The sequence below is a fragment of the Amia ocellicauda genome, chromosome 3 (assembly GCF_036373705.1).
Source record: "Amia ocellicauda isolate fAmiCal2 chromosome 3, fAmiCal2.hap1, whole genome shotgun sequence".
NCBI lineage: Eukaryota > Metazoa > Chordata > Actinopteri > Amiiformes > Amiidae > Amia > Amia ocellicauda.
Genome location: NC_089852.1, coordinates 19,547,937 through 19,563,691, shown reverse-complemented (window position 1 = coordinate 19,563,691; position 15,755 = coordinate 19,547,937). Strand labels below are relative to the sequence as shown.

The following is a 15,755-nucleotide window of genomic DNA, read 5'->3' as shown; positions in this document are numbered from 1 at the left end:
AATAATAAAAAAAAAAAAAAAATAATAATAATAATAATAATAATAATTTTGTGAAATTCAAATAAAGTGACAAAACTATTTCTGTGTGTAATGTTTGTGTGTGTTTGGAGTTATTTAATAGTCTTTGGAGAACAAACAAAATATGCAAAACATTCTTATTTGTCAGTAACTTCAGATGCACCCTCAGACATATTTACCAATTGTACATATTTCATCATTCATCTTTAATTTTGCAATTTGGAGACAGAGATATTCCCTTCTCAGTTCACCTGCTTTAAGAATTGCTCTCACATTTATTACATTTGTTCAGAAATGCACATAGTTTGGGATAAACATTTCCAGTGGAATATTAGCATAGATAAATGTCTCTGTCAAATGGAAACATACATCTCATTGTCATTAACATCTTTCTTTCTGCTTATGTTTGAACTTTCCACAATTTCAATCTAGTTTAGTCTGTCCAAAAGGTTGTGATTATACTGATACGTAAGAAGGGTTCTCAATTAAATTAAAAACTCTGTCTACTCTTTGTACATCTTCAAATCGAGATTCAAATTCTGTCCTCAATTCTCCCAAAATGAGTACAAATTAATTGTAATTGAGATGTTTTAAAAGTTCTAGATTTTGCTCAGCTGACTGTCAGGATATTTAGTGCATTCAAGTGGAATATGATGTCATTTTTATTATCCATCCTGGATTTTCCATATCTTTCTTCTCCCTACCCTTGCTTTCAAGAAATTAATTAATCCAAAGGAGATCCAAAAACCTTTCAAAGACCCTTGAAAGAAATGGTTTCAAGGATAACCACCTCACTTTATCATGCATTACTCAAAGTCACTTGAAACTGTTAATCAGTGTTCTTCAAACAATGATTAATGTCTCAGACAGTTGCAATACTTTTATTTGTTTTAGGATTGCATTTTTGTTGTTAAAATCAGCATGCAGAATTTCTGCAGAAGACAAAACACTCCTTAATGATCTTTGCCACAATAAATGCCTTTTTATGTCCTGCTACAATCCATGTGATTTTGAAATAAGGCTTTCATAAAAGACAGAACTCTACAGTATATCTGAATTAATTTAGCTGGTCTTTGAATGAAGCAGCAAGTTGCTGATTTTTTCATTTGTCTTACTTAGGTTCTTATGTTAGACATTAAACAATCAAGCTTCATATATGCTGCATGTAGCAGAGAGAAAAACTCATCAGTCCACTTTTAGTCCATCAGTACACCTCCGGTTTTCATCTTCCAAAGCATGTATATTTATTTTGACTTATTATGGCTGTGACTTCTTCCAGCCTCCTTGCTTTCTGTCTTTGTTCATTTCATTAATATCCAGTTATCTCCCTATCTGCTTTTGTTACAGTTTCACGTTTTCTCTTCAATGGAATTATGAGTCAATGCATTCTTGCCAGTAGCATGCGTAGGCCAAAAAAATATACAAAACCAGCAGAGGAATACTCTATAGTGGCTGCTATGGTAACAATACTGTAACTATACAATCCACATACACAGATACGTGTGGTCAATGTGACGTGAAAAGAAAACTGACTTTTTCGATACACATTATTTAAAATTAAAAATAAAATATGTTAGTATCCATGGGAGCTGCCACTGACTTGCAGGCCTTGCAATGAACAATACTGGTTAATACATTGCTAACAGGAGGAGTTAATGAGGGAAGAAAATATATTTTAGCATATTTCTGTAATATACTTTTAAAAGGTTTAGAGCCAGCAGTAGGCCATTATTAAAATCAAATCTGTGACTCACCCACTAATAGAAAACCACAAAACTGTACTCTATGGCAGTTTACAAAAATACTTTTAAAAAGATCAGGAAAGAAGTTGCTGAATTAACAATTATCAATATGTTACTGATAAGGCAGGACAATGTAATGATATATGTGCTGAATATACTAATTTACTGATAATGAAAGGCAATAAATCAATGAGTCAATCCTGCATGTGTAGGAATGGATCTGTAACACCTGTGACCTTCATGTGAATAAATATCCAATTCAAAATGCAGCACTGAGTTTTGTCTGGCAACTATTGAATTGGGGTAAGTTGTGCACATTGAATAAAGTACCACTGATATTATTTTTGTAACCAGATTCAAGAGAAGTGCAGAAAAAATACACAGATCTTTATATTGCTTTTATCAGTCTTACAAATGCATTCCACACAATCAAATATGACATACTCTGGTAACAGCTATCAAAACTTGCTGTGCCAACCAAGTTCTTATCCATTCTGAAACAATTTCACATTGGAATGAGAGCCAGAGTGCAGATTGCTGAACTCCAATCAGAGTCCATCAAGGTTGTCATTGGGGACAAGCAGGGATGTGTTCTGTCACCTGTCATCTTCAACCTTCTCCTCGCCCTCACTGCTGTCACTCACTTGCCACAGAAGCTCTCAGGTTCCACAGATGGGATTCACCTTCAGTATCGCTTGGATGGAAAGCTCTTTAACTTCCGGCGCCTTCAAGCCCACACAGAAACTCTTACCAGGCAAATCTTTTAATTACAATACAGTGATGATTGCGCACTCCTAGCTCATACTCCTGAATCCATGCAATATGCCCCTCATCACAGTCCCTTTGTACAAATAATTGCTCAATTTATAACTCAACCTCCTAACCTCTTTCCTTCACAATCAACGGTGTCCAACTAAACGTGGAGCAGTATTTCACCTACCTTGGAATCATCCTTTCTCCATTCTGCTCTATTGATGATGAGATCTATTCCCGTATAAAGAAAGCCTCAAAAGCCTTCGGTCGTCTCCACTCAAGAGAAAATTGTTAGAAAATCATAATTTGAAGATCAGCACCAAAGTGACTGTTTACAACACTTTGCATCTCTGCTTTGCTGTATGGAACTGAAACCTGGACTCCATACAGACACCATATCCAAAAACTCGAAGCCTTCCAGATCAAATGCCTTCAGCAAATTCTCAGCCTGATTTGTGAGGACCGCATACGTAACACTGACATTCTTCTCCGTACTAACACTTTTAGCAAAGCAATACCTTCACTGGCTTCACATATGCCAGACCACTGTCTTCCTCATCAAGTCCTCTATGGCCAGCTCTGTATGGCCAAACACACTGCTGGAGAAAAAAAAAACGTGTCAAAGACTTTAACAAGGACCTCCTAAAGTGTTGTAAAATAACCCCTTCACAACTGTAATCCCTGGAACTCAACAGAACAACCTGGCAGACCATCTATACCAAAGGAATTCAGTATCTTCAAAATAACACAATTCCTGTGGCGGCAAAGACATTTTCCAAGAGCTCGCCTAGTTTCCCGTGTCTGCCATTGTGACGCATCGCTCTCGCTGTTTGTGGACAGTCTCTGCTGTGTTTAGGGTCACCATGGCTCCAAAAATCAGAGGACGTGAGACCGAACGGGACTGGGACTAAATTGAACTACACTAATGTGTAAATTATTTTACTAAAATGAATAATGGTGCTATTATCATCAACAGCAATTAATTGTATTATACTAAGAATTAAATGCAAACCGGTTGCTAGTTACTTTCTATTTTGTTAATATTTAATTAGCCCGTATGTAAATACGATCAAAGCAACATCCCTGTGTTCTGTAGCAATTCCACCACAGGATTAATCTCAGCAAAGGTGCAGTGAGAGACGGGCTGATGCGCCGCTGCCTCCGGTCTGATCGTAAGTGTCGGAGCCGCTGAGTTTATTAAACAAGTTTCATATTTACGACTCGATCGGCGCCGACCGTGGAGAGTGACGTGATCAGCAGCCAATGAGAGCCGAGCTGACTGAAGCACAGAAAAGAAACAGAAGAATAAACATGACAGGAGAATAACATTTCCATTACATTTATTTATTATATTAAAATACTTCAAATACCAATGGTTGTTTCGGCGCAAGTTATTTTAAATACTCTAATACAGGGAAAATAATATTTTCAAATACCAATTAGTATTTGTGATTGACCAGGTCTGCGCTAAATATCGACCCTACAATGCGATGCTCACACTGTGGGATGGATAGAGCCTGTGACTGCAGCTGCAGCTCTCACGGCCATGTCTTCACACTCATCCTCTTTTCTCTGCGCTTTGTGTGTTTGTCCGACACACGAACACGAACGGCAACAGCAGTTTGTGGTCGTGTTCGTGTTGCGCAGATTTCCGCAGTTTTGCACAGATCTGCAGAAATCCATTGATCCCATTGGTGGAGCAGCGCAGATCTGCGCATGACTGCGGACATCTGCACTTCACGAACGTGACCTGTGCCTGTGGCCGTCGTGTGTGTTTCTTCTCTCTGTGCGGATCGCTGTGTTTGTGCGGGTGTGGGAGTGTGAGGCTGTGACGCAGATCCACGACACGGATGTCAGATCAGTTGTGTGTGTCTGTACTGAAGCGCTGGGCTGTGCGCTGCTTCACGACGCAAAAGACATCAATTCGGTACAAAATAGTGGTTAAGTGTGAGCTGCACACTGTGCACAAAATCGGGTCGGAGTGTAGAAATCGTGTAGTGTGACCCCAGAATAATCTGGAGCCATGGTGACCCTAAACACAGCAGAGACTGTCCACAAACACCGAGAGCGATGCGTCACAATGGCAGACACGGGAAACTAGGCGAGCTCTTGGAAAATGTCTTTGCCGCCACAGGAGCCTGTTTCCGCCCGCGTTGTCTAAATGTCGCTGCTGTTTCTCTGGGATGTCGCTGTTGTTTCAATGCCTCTGTCATGTTTCAGGTGTTTTCACTCTTTCTCTCCACTGGTTGCTGACGTGTTTTCAAAGTTAGCGCCCCTCTCTCTCTCTCCTGTAGCAGCAGCGCCTTCTTCTGACGCTGCTGACGTGTTTCAACTGTTACAGCCCTTTCTCTCCTGTGGTCGCTGCAACGTCCTGTTAACGAGTTTGATTTGCTTTTGCACTCCTCGGCTTCAGTATATATGCCCTGCCTGCAGAAAAGTGTGGCTCTCACATAGGTTTCCACAGCCACAAGAGCTGGCATCAATGCCAGAAGTGCTAACTCAACCCTAATTCCCCATTGGTGAGACAAACACGTATACCAGAGGACAGTCCAACCCAACCACAAAGGCAGGCCTGTGTTCAAGGACAAGCTGGGGAAAGGTGATGTTCAGTTTCTTCCACTGACAAGCTGCTGGCAGCAAAGTGGCATGACAAATGTAATGTGTACATCTTGTCGTCCAGTCATTGCCCATTGATAAAACACATGGCAAAGGCTGATGACAGGTGAGAAAAAATGAAGCCAGAGTACTCAATTTAATATAAAAAAAACAAAGGGAGACTTCAACAAAGCTTCACAAGACAATTAGTAAAATGGTAGAAAAAGTCTTTCACTTGTGGGACTTGGTGGTACCCAATGATCACAGTAACTTCTACGAAACACACCACTTTTTACAAGTTCTGGGCCAATCTCATGAAACAGCTGGTGGAGGAGTATAAAAACTCCATAACAATCAATCCAGCAGAGGGTATTACAACACAGAAAACCTTGCCAGATTAACTGAACAACACTTCTCCCAACCAGTCCCACAGACTACACCTATTGAAGACCCTGGAAGAAGCAGGACACAAAGTATATGTTTGTGGAATGTGACAGTGCTGTGCATGTTTCCTTATTTCAATTCAATAGAAATGAACTTTTCACCCCTACATAAGCATTGTGATTAATTCCTCTGTTTATAGTTTATAGTATATAATTACCATAGCTGTTGCTCCATTTTAGAAATTATTTTATTTCAAACCATTCTGGTATTGAATGTACTGTTTGAAATAATAATAAGAACAAATTGTTATTACTGATGTGTGGCTTTATGGATACTAAAGAAACAATTCTGCTGACAGAGGAATGTATATAAATGATTCAGTGAGCAAACTTTTACACCCCATTCACTCTGGCAATCATTCAGATCAGAAATATCTCTCAAATCTCCATTCCTGGAAGATGATTCAAGGAGTTTCAATGTTTTTTTTCTGTTTTTGAACTCGTTTTTCTATTAGTTGCTAGAAATTGTTTTAATCCAACACTTTTTCGTTTTTAATGTACAGTTTGATGGGTCTCTGTTCTGTAACTTCACCAGACCCACACTCTATCATGTTCAATGTGATGGGTATGCATGCATTTGTTTAGTTAAATTTTTTAGATATTGAGCATCATGTTTATATATTTATTTTATTGTATCTAAAACCATGGGTAATATTACTAGAAGAATTGAAGAAAACATCAAATTAACAATCTAATATGGTATGTGAAAATAATAATATTAATTGTAATCAGTAAATATTAATCTTGTTTGACCTACATCATATTTGAATAACCCTTATGTAACGGTTGCACTGCTTTTACATTTTTTCACCAAAAGGACTTATTTCCATATAGACGAGGTGTGCTTGTGCACACATCAAAACAACTCACTTATCGAAGGTAGACATGGCTTTTTAGAACATACTGCCGGAAGTAACTTGCAACAGATGAATAGCTCTATTAATTATTAATGTTTAACTATTCTAGCACAGAGGAAAGAGTATATTTGTGAAATTAATATAAAAATACATTTGATCTTGCAAGTTTCCCTGGCAGTTAAATTGATAGTGGTTCAAACTGAGTACTTAATGATGTGCTACGTAGGACCAGTCACCAATTTACAATAATTGTGATGATGCGTAACTGGGTTTCACTATCAGCTTGCATCCACTTCAATCATATGTAAGACTTTAGGAGCATTTCCTATCACTCCAGGACAGATTATATCATTACATACTATCACATCAAGCAATGTTGATATATGGTCAAACAAATCCACCAATTTACTTTTATATATGCAAAAATATGTTAATAAAACTATGAGGAAAGGGAGGAAAACTAATACAAAATAAACACGATTAGCAAAAATGTGTATTATTTATTCCATGTTGCCTCTCTCATTTTACTCTCATTCCTTTAATTCTTTCTTTAAAATTGTCTTGGAACCAAAAAAAAAACATCAAGTTACCATTTTCCAAATAAACATGATTGGTCAAATGAGGTGCCCTCATTTGTAAATATTATGTTATTTTGTTCTTTATTTTTTCCTCTTTTATTATTATTATTATTATTATTATTATTATTATTATTATTATTATTATTATTATTATTATTATTCCATATATTTTCTTTCTTCCTTTCATGTCTTCTTCCCTGATTGTAATCTCTTTTTTTGTTTCTGTATTTAATGTGTTTGTTTAATTTCTGTATTTCTATAAATCCCTTTCTAATTATCTTTCCTCAGTTACTTCCTGTCCTTCCAGCTAAACAGGTAGTCACCTGCCATACAGCACATAAACACAGTGAGTCTTATACTGCACCCCTGTGTGCCTTGAGCAAAAGTTATGTAATCGGTGGCTTTGCCTACCTTTGTTGTCGGCCTTCAGCTCGTCCTGCAGTAGGTCGTTCTGCCGATTGCCCAATACAAAGGCTAGGAAGGAGAGGATGAGAGCATCCAGGATGCCGATGATAGCCAGGATATATGCCCAGCGCACAGAGCAGTTCCCTAGGGTGTACTTCCCCGTCTCCTCCCCACACAATAGCATCACCTTTTCAGAGTCCCATCCATCAGGAAAAATCATGCAGCCCAAAACCAAACATACAGCTGTGGATACAGAGAGAAAGAGAAGAGGTAAGCCAAACCATGTAGAGAAAGTGAGAAAAGAACACAGTAAACAACCAGGATTACATTGTGAAACTGTGAAGCAATACTGAGAGGAGCAATTTGCATAAGTTTACCTTTTTTTTGTTTGTTTACCATTTAAAAACATAATTATAATATGTTTTTTAATATATATTTATTTTGCATATGGGAATGACAACATGACAACAGAACAACACAACATTAATGAGCTTGATTTTGATTATGCAAATGCAAGGGCAAAGGTAATGTAAAGAAAATGTGGCCCCAGTGCAAAAGTGCAATTTTAATCACAAATATTTCCTGGGTGCAAAGCAAATTCAGGGGTAAAACCCAATGCCAAGCCTATTCCTGACCAGCGGGAAGTGAAAACCCCTGTCCATTTGGGAGGCAGTTGCATTCCTTTTAAGAGGCTGTCAATAACAGTGCTAAAGCATTGTTCATAGAAAAACTTAAATAGAAGCAGTGCTCGTACATATCTCTGTGAGGGAGGAGACATTTGAAAATATTAATACAGTTAGAGTTAGAAGCAAGAAAATCTTTACTTTTCAATACATAACATGTATGTGCCATGTCCCTCCACCACTGATGCTGCAGTCCAGTGCCCATAGGCAGACTGGCTGTCTGGCAATTCTGGCAAATGCCAGATGGGCAGGACTATTTTTTAGTTCGGTGGGCGGTATGGTTTTCTCATAAGGAGCATTTGGCTGATATGTGCAGGAGCCAGCATAAGATCAATGGCCCGGCTTTCTGATTGGCTGAGGAGGAGGCTGAGCTTTTGGTTATATAAATTCACATTCAAAGTTAAACGCGCCTGAGTTACTGTTAGTTACTTCAGTTACTGCTGAAGTTAATATGTTGTCTATATCGTATGAAATAACTAGTAGTACAGTAACAGTAGGGAGGTCACACGTTCCTTAACAAATACAGTGTTTCTCATTGAATGTAGACTAATTGTTAGAGGTTTAGTGGTTTATATATTTGTATATATCATTACTAAAAATAAATTTAACTTTTAATACATTATTTATAGTAGATTTAAATGTCAATAGTGTTTACTGTGGTTTCCATTTTTTAATAAATAAAAACACATATATTTACTTATATATTAGTCTAATGGTAGACTAATTAGGCAATTTGGGATTCTGGGGAGAACACATGATAGGCAGTAGATGTGATCTGTCAGCAATGATATCCTGAAATTGGTAATATACTCCTACACAAAGACAACTCCTTCACAAATGCTGACGGCACAATAATACACTTAAAGCCTTCATCCAGATGCGATTCTAGGGTATGTGGGGGCCCCAGGCAAAATAATTCCTGACGGTGATGCCGCGGGGGGGAAGGGGTGCGGTGAAGTTTTCTCCCGTGAGAGCAGGGGGCAGCGGACCGGGGGGGGGGGGTTCACATTTGGGCCCCCCCCTTAGCCCGGGGTCCCAGGCAATTGCCTAGGATGCCTACCGCCTTGCGACACCCCTGCCTTCATCAGATAACAATTTTGACAATTAATTTATCATTTCTATTATATTGACCAGACCTGGATTTGAACCTTTATTTTAAGCATCCCCCTCAATATATAAATAAATAAATAATAATTATAATGAAATTGAAAGCAACTGTCTGAGGATAGTGCTGGGCCATCTGACATTAACATCAAGAAAAGAGGATAGTTTGATGAAAACCCTTTAAAAAAAGGTTCACATTCTCGTCATGTGACACGATCAACCAAAACACAGGGCCTTTATAAAGTATTATGAGCCCCATGTCATGTATTAGGCATTTATTTAGTGATTGTCTTTGTCTCATGTGTTTATTCAATCACAACTAGGATTTTGCTAGGCCCAGCACAGGCAATGTGGTCTTCTGGTCCCAGTGATCACGGTGAGTGCAGTAGAGGTACGCAGAAAACAGAGGTACATAGATGTACTCCCAGGTCCTTGTTATGTTAGCTATATATGTAATAATAATTAACACTTAGGGTAGGGGGACTCATCTGCAGAGATAGGCAGCTCAACAGGGAGGCGAGGCAACAGAGGCGTACCTATAGTGGGGAGTTGTATCTCCTAGTATTTGTTATAAATAAGCTTAACTAAAAGTAAGGCACAGGTTTGTGACATTAGCCCCTGTGTGTAATTAGTGGTGGTGGTGTGTGGGGCGGAAGGAGGCTGTTGGGGGTTGGGGGGAGGAGGTGATGGTTGTTTGTGCTTTGGGTGTGGGGGGCCAGTGTGACTAAAATGCCAGTGCTGAATTTTGATCCCAGTCCGCCCCTGCCAGTGCCTTCCTCCACCTCTCAGCAACAGAGGAATACCACCGAAAATAAAATACAATCTCCTAAACAATAAAATAACACATACATATATACACCGATCAGCCATAGCATTATGGCCACTGACAGGTGAAGTGAATAACACTGATAATCTCGTTATCATGGCACCTGTCAGTGGGTGGGATATATGAGGCAGCAAGTGAACATTAAAAACATTAAAGTTGATGTGTTAGAAGCAGGAAAAATGGGCAAGTGTAAGGATCTGAGCGACTTTGACATGGGCCGAATTGTGATGGCTAGACGACTGGGTCAGAGTATCTCCAAAACTGCAGCCTTTGTGGGGTGGTCCAAGGAAGCAAAAGCGGTGAACTGGTGACAGGGTCATGGGCGGCCAAGGCTCATTGATAAAGTGGGGAGAGAAGGCTGGCCCGTGTGGTCCGATCCAACAGACGAGCTACTGTAGCTCAAATTGCTGAAAAAGTGAATTCTGGTTCTGATAGAAAGGTGTTAGAACACACAGTGCAACACAGTTAGTTGCATATGAGGCTGCGTAGCTGCAGACCAGTCAGGGTGCCCATGCTGACCCCTGTCCACTGCCGAAAGTACCTACAATGGGCACGTGAGCATCAGAACTGGACCACGGAGCAATGGAGGAAGGTGGCCTGGTCTGATGCATCACGAGTTCAAGGTGTTGACTTGGCCTCCAAATTCCCCAGATCTCAATCCAATTGAGCATCTGTGGGATGTGCTGGACAAAAAAGTCCGATCCATGGAGGCCCCACCTCGCAACTTACAGGACTTAAAGGATCTACTGCTAACGTCTTGGTGCCAGATACCACAGCACACCTTCAGAGGTCTAGTGGAGTCCATGCCTTGATGGGTCAGGGCTGTTTTGGCGGCAAAAGGGGGATATTACACAATATTACACAATATTAGGCAGAACAACGACATTTCAAGTTACAAATCCTCAAATAACTAAAAAACAGCTGCATGTTTAAATCGCTAATTTGGTAGGACTGGTAAAACTTGTTAAGATGTAGTGTCTTCTTGTGAAACCAACAAAATCGATTTGGTAGTTTTTCTTCATACTTTTTCTTGTACTATTTTTTGCGCATGCATGGTTCTTTATTTCTGACAATACGCCTGCACAGTGCACACCTGGATCAGTTTTTTTTGCTTGTTATGAATAAACCAAGACAAGGAGAGATCAGTGAAATGTATTAAAGCTTTCCAATTTGCAATCCAACACTCATTTTGTATTGCCAGTTTTTAACAGTGGAAATACATGGTCCATTGAATTGAAGTTCTAGGTTGTCTGTGTGCTGTCTGTAACTTATTAAAAAAACACAGCAGCATAAGCTATAGACCGCAACTCCATTAGTCCAAAAGCAATGCATTTCAGCAGAGATTACTTAGAAAACTCTTTTTTTGTTGTATGTGGCCACATATGAAAGGAAATCATAAAATTTGGGTTTCCCGCAGCTATATTCTGGTCAGACAGTCCGCCTGTCCAAACATTGGTTGTCGTCTGGCCAAACAAATGTGTGAATGTTAGAAACAAAAGTACTAAGAAACAAGCTTCTCTCCTATTTTGGTTATAATTCCAACTCTGTGCAGCACAGCTCACATGCTGCTTGACTTGTTCTCACAGTCTCTCCAAGTCAGACAGGACTTAATATGCTGACATATCCAGTTATATATTTTGCTGGAAAGATTTCTCCATATGTCCAATACGTTTTTGTCCAAGGTTTAATTTGGCCTCCACAGTGTCTGTATTCAGCAATGGTATTTGTGTTGCAGTATTAACCATTTCCTCAGTGTGTAACCATTAATAACACCTATTAGCCAACCAACTAGACTGTGATCCTGCTCAAATTCTGCTTGGATTTGAAAATTACCAAGGATAAATGAGTCATGAGCAGAGAAGGGATAGCTGGCAAACACGTGTTTGATGATGTTGTTAGCATTACAAACTACTTGCATGTTCACAGAATGTACACCCTTGTGTTTGATGTAAATGTAACAGCTCTGAGAAGTTGCTTGTAGCTGCACATGTGTGCAATCAATGGCACCAAGGACTAAGGACCATAGGGAACCCATTAGTCTAATTCCCATCTTATACAAAGTATTTATGAAGGTTGTAACACATTGCCAAGAGAACAAGCGGGATTCAGAAATAGACATAATGGATCATATACAAGTTGTACGATAAATATTGGAAAGATGCAGAGAATATGAGCTTCCTCTGTGCCTGGGCTTTGTTGATTACGAGAAAGCATTTGAGAGTGTATGCATAATGCATATAGTGTACGTGGGTTATCTTAAAAGTCGGAAGCACTGCCTAAGGGGGATTTCTGTGCACTTCCGTAGGAACCCGATTGAAATGTCACAATATCAAAGCTGCCATTGGCCCCTGCGCTCGTCATTCAGAACAGGTCCCTTCCCACTTCCTGTTCTATAAAACGTGATGTCAGCAGAGGTTCATCCTCTTTTGCCTCTTCGCTGGACTCAGGATCGTAAGCTCCCTGTGTCTGTGTTTGTAATAAACATTCAAACTGCATATTTCGTCTGGCAGGCTCACTTTATAGGGTTGTTCACCACTGTTTGCGCTACACATCGTCTTGTGTGTGTTTAGTTATTATTGATAGCTAATGCCGATTCTGTCCCGTCCGTCCCCAGGCACGGCGGGTCCCTGAGGCGGACAGGGCTCTCCTCATGGATGCTCCTCTCTCACCAGGCTTTACTTTTGGCCCCTCTGTGGAGGAGATGCTCTCACGCACCCTCCAAGAGAGGGAGCAGTCCCTGCAGCTGGCCTGAGTGTACCCAGTGGCAGCTCAGGTCCAGCAACGAAGGCCGTCTGCGTCAGCTCGCCGGCGGGGAGGCCCCCCGACTGCAGCTCCCAGACCACAGCCCAGGTCACAGCCCCGCCAACCTGCCGATCTTCGCCAGCGTCACACTGGCAGGCAGGCGCCCCCCCAGGCAGTTCAATGCCGCTGTTCCCAGCTGATGGCGCTTGAGTTTCGCTGCCTCGCTGTGTATATAGTTCCTTTGTTAACACAGTAGAGCTAATGTTGCCCTGCGTTAGCCGATCTAACCAGCAGGCGTCAACTGCTCCTGTGTTTCATGGGCAGCGCATTAGTTTGTTCCTGTGCCCCGTGGTGTATATAGTTCGTTTGTACGAAATCTAAATTGTCAGCACAATGGAGCTCTTCCACTCTGTACTGTTTAGTTGAATTGGATGCTCTTGTGCTGCGCGCTGACAGCATGAAGGCCTTGCTTTCACGCGATATGTATATATTGTATATTGTTCAGCTCGGCTACTCTGTTGACTAGCCAGCTATGTATTATATTGTATTTTTCTCATTGGGTCTGTGGCCCCGCTCCTATTGGATCAGGGGTCCACTGCCATGATATTGCGCGGATGCCGCACAAGTGCTTGATTGCCCGCGCCAGACATTGTGCAAGTAGATTACGGCCTCGCTCCTAGCTGCACTAGTAGAGCAGCCGGCCTTGCTCTTGTAAGCAGAGAGCGTAAGAGTTAACCTCTGTAGCCCCGCTTTGTATATGCTGATTGCATAGTTCCCAGTAGACAGTTCTCCTGGATGGCTCAGGTGCGGCCCTACGGGACACCTGAGGTTACTGTCTGGAGTTGTGTTGCCGAGGTCCCCTAGCGGTGCACCTCGGGGCAGGCTCCTTTATCAGCTCACTGCCTCCTCCCTTGCGACGGTTTTGTTATACAGTAACCCCTCCCCCTTGGGCAGTGCTTCCGACTTGAAAGATAATGATAGGTTGCATATGCGTTATCTGAAAAAGGAAGCACTGCCCAAGGGTTGCAAGGTCGCGCAGGAGTCCTGGTTCCCAGCTAAAGAGGACGAACCTGCGCTGACGTCACGTTTTATAGAGCAGGAAGTGGGAAGGGACCTGTTCTGAGTGATGAGCGCAGGGGCCAATGGCAGTTTTGAAAGAGTGATGTTTCGATCAGGTTCCTATGGAAGTGCACAGAAACCCCTCCCCCTTGGGCAGTGCTTCATTTTTCAGATAACGTGCATACGCAACCTATCGTTATGTACTCCCCAGGTTCTTAGCAGCTAAAGCCTTGGCCTTAGTGGCTAGGTGTTGCACGTATCAGCAAAATATCAACTTTCACTGTCATGCTGATGGTAGGCAACTATATTTATCTATGAACACGTATGACAATATAACTATAAGTGACCTGTCTCAGAGCATTCTGAGATAATGATTTTTTAACATTAAGACCAAACAAAACATACTGGCAATGCAACTTTGTCTGGCCTAAATGTGAATGGCTTTAACCTCGGTTCTAAAACATCAGTACATAACTTAGGTGTTATCTTTGATCCAGACCTCTGTTTTAATATGCACATTACAAATGTGACCAGCATGTAATTCCTTCAGCTCCAAAAATTTCTACATTAAGATGTTTTAGGATCCAGACAAATAATATATGCTTTTGTCACGTCTAGACTTGATTATTGTAAACCTATACTCGCAGGCAATCCTAAGTGTATGATCTATAATCTTGAGCTAGTCCAAAATGTAGTTGCCAGGATTTCAAAAATGTAAACTAATAATACCTATGTAATCATATTTCTCCACTCCTTGCATTTCTTCACTGGCTCCCAGTGAAATATATAACTGATTTAAAAGTTCTGCTATTGACCTACAGTATAAAGCATTAAACAGGTTAGCCTCTGAATACCTTACTGAGCTTAAAGCCCTATATTCACCTGCTTGACTATTATGTTTCCAGGATCCCAAAATATAAAATAAGAGGTAGAAATGTATCTATAGGGCCTGTAAGCTTTGGAATTATCTCTTGGCCATTGTTAGAAATGCCTCCTCTGCCTCAGAGTCCAAGTATTTATTTAGTCTATCTTTTTCTTCATAATCTTAACTTACTTTCTGCTGCCAATGTTTATGAACAAGTTGCACATTAATCTAGGCTGTATTCTCCACTCCTCCAGCACACTTTACTAACAAATCATTTTGTTTCCTCTGCATGGATGGCCCCACAGTAAACTGATATTTTTTGTTAATTGATACCTACAGAAAAGTTATTTAAAAATAGAAGGTTTGTCTGAATTTGAGCAATTGAGAAAGGATCCCTATCTAAAAGTATTGTGCTGGATCTTCTGCATGCATGTGTGTCAGATACCTCAATTTAAGATCTATACTGTGCTACTAGACTAGATAGTTTTACTGTGTAAGTGATAAGAAAGCTAAAGGTGCTCTGTTTGTAAAGGCTTATCTCCTTGGATGAAAAATGAATGTAATTCAGATTAACTGTGAATCAGAATGGAACCTCCTCCAAGCACTTGTTATGGTGATACGGTATATCGATAATGTTACCTGTCCACTACTTTCTTCCACACTAAAGTCAAGTCAGATTTGTTGAAACAGGGTAACAAAGCCACTGTAGATAGGACATGCACACTGAAACTAGCAAGAAGGCTAGTGACCTACAGCCCCAAAGATCAAATTGACAGCCACAATCTGCAAAGAAAGAACCAGTGGCACTTCAGAATGACTATAGTTAGCCAGAAAACAACAACCTCTAACTTACTAGGTACCTGTGAATTACTTAGGGTTATTGGTGAGAATTGCATCAGTCCACCCCACACAGCTATATTTCTGTTGACTAGCACTGTGGAAAGAAGTGATTGTCTTCGCAGCCCTTGTTTCAAAGGGCTCACACATGTGTTAGATGTCCACATCACTTTCTGCTAGTTATCCTGCTAATTAATTTTACTAACTATATTAAAGGTTAAAGGCATCCCAATACATTTGATTCCATT

At 40.5% G+C, this 15,755-nt stretch overlaps 1 protein-coding gene across 1 annotated transcript in view; it reads right to left on the bottom strand.

The window, feature by feature from the left end:
- Positions 1-15,755, bottom strand: part of lhfpl4a (LHFPL tetraspan subfamily member 4a) — a 126,432-nt gene that overhangs the window by 26,385 nt on the left and 84,292 nt on the right. The window contains exon 2 of the mRNA XM_066698382.1: positions 7,398-7,634. Within this exon, the coding sequence (XP_066554479.1) occupies positions 7,398-7,634 (237 nt within the window). The remainder of the gene's footprint in view (positions 1-7,397; positions 7,635-15,755) is intronic.